This window comes from Seriola dumerili, unplaced genomic scaffold (assembly GCF_002260705.1).
Source record: "Seriola dumerili isolate Sdu_G_001 unplaced genomic scaffold, Sdu_1.0 BDQW01000110.1, whole genome shotgun sequence".
NCBI lineage: Eukaryota > Metazoa > Chordata > Actinopteri > Carangiformes > Carangidae > Seriola > Seriola dumerili.
The window spans coordinates 460,140-471,348 of record NW_019174365.1 but is presented as its reverse complement, the minus strand read 5'-3'; the positions used below and the strand labels follow the sequence as shown (position 1 = coordinate 471,348).

Genomic DNA, 11,209 nt, shown 5'->3' with positions numbered 1-11,209 from the left:
ATGTGTGCTGCGCCTTTAAACGGCAGGCGTGGCTCCTCTACTACGACCCGCCTTTTTATGCATAACAGCCAACCCTGCTTCTCCCGGATCATATAGTGCAGCAGTCTGCAAAGAAAGTGACCACAGCCAAACGCCCATCCAGCCCTTTGAGCGGCGGGACTGCGACCAAACGGACTCATTTGCCTCAGCGACTGTTTACCACCTGAAAGCGACACCGCACGGAGCAGCGGGAAAGCTCACGTTTCAAGCAGATTTTGTCGCAAAAGGAATCACTGTGGTTGCTGCTTGTCTTGTTGTTTTGTTGTTTTGGTTTTTTTTTTTGTTGTTTTTTTTTTGGACACTCGAAATTGCGCACGGCGGATCTATGAAGACGCGGGCAGGTTTTTCACTCTCAGCACCAGGTAAAACTCTTAGTATTATTATCTTTTATTCCTCGGGAACTTCACTTTGTCAGGATGTGAATACACAGGCGCGGGAACAGCGGTTTCAGCTGATACGTGAACGCTTGGAGTTTGGAGGTTTTGCAGCTTTGAAGCGCGTCTGCTGCTTAATTAACCGATCGGCGCTTTTTTAGTCGCAGCTGAATTCTTTGAGCTTGATAAGGAGCTGAACCGAGGAGGAGTCAAATAAACTACTTTACATGCTACTCCTCGGTCTGAACAGGTTCACTGGCAAGCAGGACGGGTACCTGTCTCTCCAATTAATCAATTTCAATCTGATTTAATCACTCTATTTTCTGCTGAGCAGTCAGTTGGACACCCCTCCCCTCCACCACCACCACCACCGATAAACCCCCTCCTCTCTCTCTCCCTCTCTCTCAGCCTGTCACAGTATACTACTAAAACGGTGTTATGTAATGAAACACTGTTGCGAAACTTGGAACTTCTCAGCAGCAACACGGAGAAGTTTAACTTTAACTTTTCAGTATTTAAGCATAAGATAGTTTGTATTAATGTCCTTTTCGGTGTCTGTGGTTCTCAATGACCTCACATGGACTCAGCTGGCACACCATGTTCTCCCGCACGTGTTTAATTCATCTGTTAAACCTTTTTTAAGTTTGTACCCCCCCCCAGAAAAAAAATATTGTCAATGTTAAACTGTATAATTATCCAGTTTGATGCATTAATGGCCACAGAATTAGCACATTCCCCCCACAGAGGGCAACATGTCCACAGACAGGGGTGTGATTATTTTGATGAGAATAAGGCTCAGCTCTGATACAACTATTGGCTCTATCCCTGTGCAGACCGAGGGAACAGGGAGTGATTCACCCCCCACCACCACCACCAGCAGCCTGCAGCCCCCATGCCGGGCATAAGCTCCACCGCGCCTCGTTATGAAAACTGGGACATGGACCACCTCGATCATTACCAACATTATTTCTACGACGACCACGACCCGGATGAGGATTTCTTCAAGTCTACAGCGCCCAGCGAGGACATATGGAAGAAATTCGAGCTGGTACCGACCCCGCCCATGTCCCCCATCCGGGCGGTAGAAGGGTCGGGCAGGGTCGGACTGCTGTACCCGTCTCTGGGGGACAAGCTGGAGTGGGTCTCTCAGTTCTTGGGGCAGGAGGATGAGCAGCAGCAGCAGCAGCAGCAGCAGGACCTGCCGAGCAAGCTGACCGCGGCCAACGACTCCTTCGGGAACCTGAGCTCCATTATCATACAAGACTGCATGTGGAGCGGCTTCTCCGCCGGGCAGCAGCTGGAGAGAGTTGTAGGGGAGCGCTGCGCCTCCTGTCCCGGGACGGGGGCGTCTGCCGCCAAAGTCGCCGCCGGGTCTGCCGTTTCTTCCCCGGGGAGGGCGCAGTGTGCAGCCGCCGACACGCCAGCCCTCGGCGGCTTGGTGACGGACTGTGTGGACCCGGCTGCGGTGCTCACTTTCCCGCTTACCGGTGGATGCAAGAAACAAGTGTCCTCTGGTTCAGAGTCTCACACCGACTCGTCAGGTCAGTAACAGAAGCAACACAGGACTTTTCTGTAACAATTGTGTTTGTAGCTTTTCTTTGACTTCTAGTTTGTCCGTGCTGGTGATTGGTAGATATCTACTTTGTGTTTTTATTCTAGTAGGCTATTATTTATATAATTTTTTTAATTTCTTTTGCAAGGGTGACTGTGGGTTAATAATTCCACGTTTGTTTCCCTCATTCAGTCAACACATAGCTTTGATCAGCCTTTATCTGGCAGTAACAGGGTTGGCATGGCACATGATGACTGCATTGCGTTACCTTGGTGCATGCAACACATGCTTCAAGCCCAGAGAGTGACACGCCCATTGAAACATCTGCTGCTTGGCGGGGCTCCAGCAGACCAGCTGCTACCTCTCCCTGCTCCTCCAGTCTGAATTATGATAACAATATCCTCTCCTGCGCTCCCTGGCTCGGGTTTGACATGAATTCAGCAAAGAGTTACACATTATTGGAACTTTATGTAACAAGGAGGGAAAGGAGGGGGGAAAGAGGAAAATCTACCCCCTCTTTAGTTATTATGTCTGGCCTAAATTTTCCCTGACCTCAGACCTCCTTTTTTTTTTTCCCCCTTCATATTCCCTCCGTGAACCCATATGATCGACTTTGGTATGTAGGCTGCCATGTGATGTTGAGCTTGGACCATGCATAATGGTGTGTGGAATGTCACAAAGGGAACTTGTTGCTGCATTCCTCCACTCAACAGGCTGCAGCGCCAATTGTGTCAGTGGGTGGATTTGGTCCCAGCCAGCCAGCCAGCCAGCCTGGGCTGTGAATAGAGCGGGATTAGCCATTTAGGAGGTCGGCTAGGCCTGCAGAATTCTTTGACATGAGTTTTCAAGGTAGTATTTCGCGCCGTTTCAGGGGGATAATGTGTACTCAAAGAAGAGGAGAATGAGCGATCATAAAGCTCCAATAAAGAGTCAGTATAGAATAGGGCTACTTGGGGGATTTTTCTTCTGTATGCCTGATAATATGAGATGTTATCTTTTGTCATATAAATGCGGTTGAATATAGGCAGACACCCCCACCCTCTCCACAGTGTTATTCATGTAGAGATTACTACTTTGTGAGCTGCCGAATCCACAGAGGTGCAATTACTTAAAAAGTGTTTCAGTTCACAAGAGAATTGAAATTCTCCCCAAGAGTCTAGTCAGTTGGCGGGAATAAAGTCGATGACGCCTTCCCTTTATGTTTAATACACCATTTCCACTCAAGTAAATAGAGCAGCAAATGGTCTTCAGACCGGTGCGCTGTTGAATATTAGTCAGCCTGTTTTAACAAGTTGAAGAATTGCTGATTTTTCACCTGAGTGCTTCTTAACGCAGCCTGTCTCTGCCTCTCATCCTCACTCCATCCACATGAATGGAGAGGGAGAATTTCCACTCAGGGAGCTGACCTAATGTAGTGATGATTCACAGCATTAGTGAGAGGGTGTATTTTTACTGTGTGTGTGTGTGTGTGAGATCATGCAGGTGTCATGAGGTTGCACGAAGTGCATTTTTACAGAAGCATTTAATTGGCTTAAGGAGTCACAGGGCCAGAGAGGGTGAGGGTTAGCTCCGTCTCTCTCACCTCAGCTGTCACTTACAGTCTGAACCACATGTTTCTTTTTTCTACAGTCAAACATTTTGTGTAATGGATTTCTTTTTGCCCCTTCAGATGATGAAGATGACAAGGATGACGATGAAGAGGAGATTGACGTGGTGACGGTGGAGCACAAGCAGCAGCAGCGTAAGCCTCGTCGACTGGTCAACAGCCGGAAACCTGTGACCATCACGGTGCGGGCCGACCCCCTCGACCCCGGCATGAAACGTTTCCACATCTCCATCCACCAACAGCAGCACAACTATGCTGCCCCATCCCCAGACACTCTCCCCGCGCCCACCGAACCGCCTCGCAAGAGGGTCCGGCAGGAGGCCTCCACCCAGGCGATCCAACCTCACCAGAACTCTCACTACCACCAGCCGCGGCCCGGCCACGCCCCTCTGAACTTAGACAGCAGAAGGTCTCATGTGACCGTGGCTGGAGTCAGGTCAGAGTCGCCGAACCTCAGCGCCTCCTCTCCCACCTCCTCCACATCACCTTCGTCTCCTCCCTCCTCCTCCTCCTCTTCTTCCTCCTCCCAAAGCTCTCCATCGAAGCCCCACTCCCTCTCCCACTTCTCCAGCCCCCAGTCCTCCGACTGCGAGGACACAGACAAACGCAAGGCGCACAACTTCCTGGAGCGCAAGCGGCGGAACGACCTGCGCTCCCGTTTCCTGTCGCTGCGGGACGAGATCCCGGGCTTAGCGGACTGCCCCAAGACTCCAAAGGTGGCGATCCTGACGCGAGCCACGGAGTACCTGCAGCAGCTGCACACCAGCGAGAGGCAGAAGGCTCAGGAGAGGAAGCAGCTGAAAGCCAGGCAGCTGCAGCTGCTGCAGAGGCTGGCACAGCTCAAACGATCCTGAGCGTCCGAGGGGGGGGGGGGGGGGCGGCTGTCACCACACACGTACACTCACAGAACTCAATGGGACTACATGAAGGAGAAAAGACACTAATGTTCACTTTGAGTTGGTCACGTTGGAATAGTGCGGGTGGATTGTTTTTGTTTTTTGTTTTTCTGTTTTTGTGGTTTGCACATTAGCTTCTGAGTGATTGACAAGGCCACAAGCCGGTCGGGACAGCAAGCTAGGGACTGATCTTATGAATCTAACGGGCAGATGAATATGTCCATGGTTACTCAATACAGATATGTCAAACTGTAATGTTTCCCCCTGCTAAAAATGTTCAAAACTGTTGCTTGCTACTGGGAAGGCTGCTGTGAAAGCAGCAGCTTCTAGTTGATGAACTGCTACAACTGTGCTGTTTAACTGCTGCATGGTCTGGTCAGACGTCTCCTTGTGATAGATGTGCTTGCACGGCAATGATGTCTCCTCTTTCTATCAGTCTGAAGAGCCCCCTAGAGTTTCTTTCCCCCTTCAAATTTCAGCTTTGTTTTTCCTCTAATGCTGGCATACGCTTGGCATACAACTTTTTTTGTGTGTTCTTTTCCATTTTCATTTACTTCTCACTCGCTGTGTGTAGCATCTACCCTCTATCCCTGTTGTTTTTTTTCTCCCTGTCAGCATTAGAAGTTTCTAGCTTTATGCTTGCTGATAATGGAGATGCACGGGGCTATAGTTGGACTGTACTGAGCCATGCAACAGTAATGTTACAACTGGACGGACACAACATGTTCTGCACCTCTGAAATAGCTCAGGTTAAGTCTTAACTTCTGTGCCTGCAGGTTTCCACTGATAAACTTGTAGTTTTCTTCTTGCATCAGAGATGTTCCGGCACTTTGGTCACAGTAACAGCCTGTTTTGTTTTTTTTTGTTTTTTTTGTAGCATTTTATTTGGAGAAAATGAGATTTGTTGCCATGCAGGCATTGTTTTGAGATAGATCATATTTTCAAGCAACAATCTGCAAAAACAGTAAGAGAATTTTTTACCAAGCTTTCACGCTCCCTAATATTGTTGTGCAATGGAGACCAGCCAAAATGTGAATGTCGGCTTCAATTAATTAACCAAAAGAAACTCTTATAAAACGGCTCAAATTTAATCTATATGTCATGTCATAAAAAAATGCCAACTTCTGCCCACTGAGTTCCAAAAGTACATTTCTTTCATCTTGCTCTCTGATTATATTTGTACATTTTTTTTTTTTTTTTTGCATTTCATGTAATGCCTATAGAAGCCTTTCAATGTATGTAGACTATCCTGTTGGATGTTATGTATATAGTTCCCTTACTGTACAGCCCCTTCCAAACCAAAACCAGAGCTGTCTACTATACTCATCCTAGTTCTTGTTGGGCCTTGCGTGCTAAACCGGGGCCAGGCTTGCTGGCTTTTCAAAGATAACTCAAAGCTTCTATTTTTGTTAATAAAATGATTATGAAAAAGAGTCAAAATAAAACACTTACTGAACATTGATCACACTAGCCACTTTGTCACACATTTTCTTTTTTTTTTTTTTTCTTTTTTGTAATGCCTACTTGTTTTCATTACTTTTTCTGTGTCTGGGGTTTCTTTATTTGTACAAGTCAAGAGTTGACAAAAGTTTTATACTATATTTTCCTACCGAGTTGTGTTTCAGTGTGAGCTAATGACTATTTTTTTTGTTATGTAGCCACCAGGGCTTTATTGGTGGTTATGTGCTGAAAATTGGCATGTGTGGTCTGCTTTCTCCCTCTCTCTTTGGAGTGGAAAGCACCTGAAAGCTCCTGTATTCAATCCAATCACTGTAGCTGTAGCACTCTCTTAAATCTGGCGCGAGGTGTGGGGGTGGAGGGGGGGGAGGCTTAAGAGGATCTACCGATTTTAAACTTCTGGCTGTGTGTAGCCTTAATGTTACGGCTCTCTCTGCTTTTTTTTTTTTTCTTTTTCTTTTTTTCTTTTCTTTTTTTGCAAGCCCGGCGCTCCCTACTGTCCCATAAGCCATGCAACAGAGAACACTGTAGCCCTGGATCTAGTACTGTAAATGACTCGATCACGAGTAGCATCGCCTGCTTTTACCAGCACTCAGGAAACCCCCCCCCCAAGTAATCTGTAGCTCTTGTGATAGGCTCATAGACTCTGCTTGAGGGGGAAAAACCCGTAATATAATATGCTGTATGTATAACATAACCTCAGAAAGCACCCTCAGAGATGAAAAGAGAGAATTTGATCAGAGGATTCGTGATGGTTAAAGAAATACTTACAAATATCATTAATGTTTCCCCTTTTTCCTCTGTCTTCTTAAAAAAAACTCAAATGAATTCAGCACAAACCACCAGTAGCCCTGATTTTTAGTTTTGTTTTTCAATAGGGTGCACCCACAACAGTGGTTTGGCCCATATTTCTGTTTTGTTTAACTTGTATTGATCACTGGTCTCTGCGGTTGGCACAGTCATGGTAGCAGTGGACATTGCTTGCTTACTTTGGGAGTTCAATTATGGTGATTTGGAGCCTTGTCTCAGCACTTTGTTTTTTCTGTACCTCATAAGCCTCTATGTATGAAGAGTAAGTCATAAAATTAATAAATTTCATGGTTTGACATCATAAACAACCTGTTTTTCTTCTCTGTTTGTCCCTTTCACATGCACAAGGAGAATCATCAAATAGCCTTGTATTATTTCAGCTGAATAAAGCTACACTCAAATCCATTGTCTCGCTTTAAACTGGATCACACTGTTATTGTATTACACTCATTTGTTTTCCATACAAACCACCTGTATGAGTGAACACACATCTCCCTCTCCCCAGCCACCATTTGTTCTGAGCAGTCTCCAAGGTAACCCATCCTGGCATCTTTGCCATGGCAACAAGCATCTTTGCTCATCGTTGCAGAGCTCTGTTTCCATAGAAACAATACCAACTATTCTTCAGCCCTCCCTGTAAAGCCATTTCATAGACATTGTAAATGTTATCATCAATCTGTTCACAAATGCAGCAACAAGGACATACAAGACTATTCTGACGCCTTATTGGCTGATTCATTTCTTTGATGAACTGGTTTTAATCCAGTTTAATGACAGGTAAAGCACCAGTAACCAATCCGAGCGTGATCTGCATCAGGAAGGCTAAAATGCTACAAAAGATCTACACTTATTTGTCTGAAAATGAATCCAGCCCCATCAATCAATGTTGCCACAGCAACGGCTGCCTGTTGCCTGGCAACAGAGCCCACCTCTCAAGTCTACGCCCACTGCGCATGCGCACGGACGTCAGCTGGGCGCTCAGGCAGCAGCATCATGGCGGCGTCCACTCGTAGCGTGCAGTTCGCTTTGCGGAGAGCGATAGCTCCGTCGTTGGTGGTTGTTTTGGGAGCTACCGGCACCGGCAAGTCCAAGCTGGCGATCGAGATCGGAAAACGGCTTCAGGGAGAAATAATCAGCGCCGACTCCATGCAGGTAAGAAAAGTGTTGAAACGAGGAACTGCGCAGGGAGACCTTGACATGGCAGCCATAATGCTCTGGATGACACTCAGATGATTGAAATAAACCGAGTAAAACAATCGTTTTCAGTCAGATTAACACAGTCACGAATACAAGCTAACAGGCTGCCGTTTAACTCGGTGTTTTGCAATGAGGAGTTTGTAAAAAGCTAAATATGACTGCGTCAGATAGCAGGCGTTAGCATGATCGTGGAACTGACAGTAAATTTCCATCACAATCAGACCAAGCCTCCACTATTAACAGTTAAAGATCTGCACTGACTCGTATCGAGTCTGCATTTAACATCGCCTCAGATGCGTTGGGACAGTCTCTGCACCAGCATCAGTCTGTAGGACACTGCAGGGACATGGCAGCTGAAGACAAACAAGACACGCCACAAATTGACCTGATAAATACATGCAACAGGCTTTGTTGTTTTGCAGAAGTCAGGTTAAGTGCAATGAAGTCAACTGAAGTAAGGACGAAGTGGCTTTTATCAGAACATACACACACAAAGAGAAAGTCCAGATAAAACGAGTCATAGCAGTTTATAAATGAGTCCTGTACTATTTTCATGTCTTCTGTCCATCCCATGTCTCTCTGTCACAGTCTTAACTCCATTTCAATCCCCTGATATCAAAATATCAAATGGCTTTAACTCTATAATTTTGCCATTTGGTGACATCATATGATGACCATGCAATATCAAGCTGCTTCCTTTGAGATAGACGAATGAAGCACAAATGGTTAATTAAACCAGTGATTACATGTGGTAGACACCTTTAAATTTAATTATTTGAAAATACAGTGAAGATAAATTGCATTATTTATCTTAAGATGTGACTTTTGTCATGTGAAAACCACATTGGGAATTACATATGAGATAAAAAATTAGTTAAGGAAACTGAAGTGTGACTGCAGTGAAAGGAAGCACAAGACTGGATGGAAGAAAGGCAACCCCCCAAAAAACTATATACTTAATAAATATTATACAATATAAAGCATGAAAAATAAAAAAAAGGAAAATCCTTTATTGTGACTCAAATCATCAACAGTTTGTAATAAATAATTCAATACAAAAATTGCACTTTGAGGAATGGCATCAGGTGGCAGCTGTGATGCTTTGATAAAAGTGTTTGCAACATGAACCACAGCTGAGAGAGATATCTGAGGAGAGGATAAAGGCAAAATGAACTCCAGATACTGAATAAAACAAATGGTACTTTGCTTAATGAGACAGTGATTATAGAGTATACTGTCTGGGTCCATGATGACTTCTTCTCAGTCATTTATGTAAGAAGTATACAGCAGCACAGCTCGGAGCTAAATAAAGCAAAGCAAGAATGAATGCAGATGAGTCATGGGTGAAGTGAACTGAGATGATGTTTGTTTACTGTTGTGTTTTTATAGCTGATCCAGTCACAGTAAATCTGGACTCATTTCTTAATATCGCCTTCGGCAGGAAAAAGTAAAGTCTGTATATGTTGAACAGTAAGATGTCAGCGCTGTATCAGAGCACTGTAGTGAAATAGAGATAATACATCCTCACTTCCGTGTTTGTGTGTGTGTGTGCGTGCGTGTGTGTGTGTCAGCGCAGCGACATTTAAAAACTCTCACGCTTGCGTCGCTCCTCTCGCCTCTCTCTCAGCCCCGCCCTCCCTTTTTTGGTTCTCAGGCTCCGTTGCCGCAGCAACCAGAGGGCGCGCGCACAAAAGAAAAGGTTGGGTACCAGTTTGAGTCCAGGTCACGCTCGATCACCGCATGGACACACAGAGGAACACACACACACACACACACACACACACACACGCACACACACACACACACACAGCAGCTCCAGTTTATCCATATCTGCCAGTGTCCAGCAATGATTTCTCCAAACTGCAGAATTCAATCACTTATCACATCTTCAGGCGCTTCAGCAGCACCTTGCTTACCCCCCCCCCCCCCCCTCCTTTGCGCCACTTGGCGTGTGCATTGTCCTTGAGAGTGTGTGTCCCTGCGGGGAGCGATTCTTTCAGCAGTCACCTGGTACTGGGTAAACTGGGTTACGCTAATAACATTTCAGCCCAAAAATATCTCCACCACCAGCAGCTCTGGTGGAGAGAAACTAGTGGCCTAGTTTGCAGCACGGCAGCCCCAGCCTATCTCCACAATCCCCAGCCTTGTTGCTACCCTCCTGTTGGTGTGTGTGACAGCGAGAGAAAGCGAGAGAGACATGCAGACATAGAGTGAGTGAGAAAGAGACTGCTTATGTGAGAATGAGGCTGTGTATAGGCTAGAGCTGGCCTGTGTTGTCTTTGGGATAGGAAACAGTCTGGTCTTGTTTGGGAGAAAGCAGCATTGTGCTGAGCTGGTGCATATTCAGCGCCGTGCTACGCCAGCCCAGCAGCTGATAGTGAATGGGCATGCTGTGGCCACTGGGAAGTGTCTATTGTCCCAGGGAGAATTGGTTCCCACACTCCCTAACACTCCTATTGTGTTATCATCACCCACCCCTCCTGTCCCTGGCCCATGCCCCCAACCCACAGTTCATTGGACATGCAAGGGGATATTATTCACTCATTAAATGAACATGCTATCTATGGCACACACACACAAGTGCTTCGCTGTACTGTCATTGAATGAGGCACTGCCAAATAGTGTAAACCCGTGGTTCCCAAAGTGGGGTCCAGGGACCGGTGGGGGTCCTTCAGAGGCTTCCAGCAAAACTGTCACTGTTCTTTTCACTCCCTAAAAGTTGGAATTATGGGAAAATGTGAGTGTTTCAGAGTGATTTCAGGTCTGTCAGCCGCTCACTGTTCCCATCACCTCACCTATTTATAGCAGAATTATCTCTCTGGGAATCTGCATGTATGACAAGTCTTAAATTAGACAATAATTTAAAGTCTTACACAGAGAATCAGAGGTTTCTGTGCACCACGTTCACTATTAGATGAATCCAGAACTGGGTTAGTAGTACAGTACATCATACACTTTACTAAATTTAACTGGACTCAATGCCCTTTTACATTTAACTTCCTGAGGTTCCTTTTCTCTTCAGTTTTTGAAATAGATTCTAGTCATCAGAGGCTTAAATTCAGATGTTTAAAATCACCCAAATGTTTCAAAAATCTCAATCTGAGTCCTCAGAGCCATATAACCTCGTACTGATACCAGAACATTTTCAAGCTTCTGACGGCTGCTGTTACACTATGTCACTTCAAAGAATGCGAAAAGACATGCAATGGTAAAAGGATGCATAAAGTTTTATTACTTGTAAGTTATTTTTATGAGCATTATTTAGATAGACACGGAG

At 45.6% G+C, this 11,209-nt stretch overlaps 2 protein-coding genes across 5 annotated transcripts in view; both read left to right on the top strand.

The window, feature by feature from the left end:
* The first annotated feature begins 325 nt into the window (after window positions 1–325).
* LOC111223232 (protein L-Myc-1b-like) lies at window positions 326–4,425 on the top strand. Its single transcript, XM_022747298.1, has 3 exons — window positions 326–401; window positions 1,247–1,954; window positions 3,635–4,425. The coding sequence occupies exons 2-3, from the start codon at window positions 1,306–1,308 to the stop codon at window positions 4,423–4,425; spliced, it is 1,440 nt and encodes a 479-aa protein (XP_022603019.1). The 5' UTR covers window positions 326–401; window positions 1,247–1,305.
* Window positions 4,426–7,724: 3,299 nt separating this feature from the next.
* trit1 (tRNA isopentenyltransferase 1) overlaps window positions 7,725–11,209 on the top strand; it is a 43,008-nt gene continuing 39,523 nt past the window's right edge. For 3 of the 4 annotated variants that reach the window (XM_022747352.1, XM_022747351.1, XM_022747355.1), the window contains exon 1: window positions 7,725–7,887. In XM_022747352.1, the coding sequence (XP_022603073.1) occupies window positions 7,729–7,887 (159 nt within the window). In that variant the 5' untranslated portion in view covers window positions 7,725–7,728. Of the gene's footprint in view, window positions 7,888–9,562; window positions 9,632–11,209 lie in introns of those variants that run through there. The other variant, XM_022747353.1, reaches the window with a different exon arrangement.

Coding starts and splice junctions, on each gene's coding strand:
- LOC111223232 (XM_022747298.1), top strand. CDS start 1,306: ATGCCGGGCATAAGCTCCACCGCGCCTCGTTATGAAAACTGGGACATG. Junction 1,955..3,634: donor GTCTCACACCGACTCGTCAG/GTCAGTAACAGA, acceptor TTGCCCCTTCAG/ATGATGAAGATGACAAGGAT.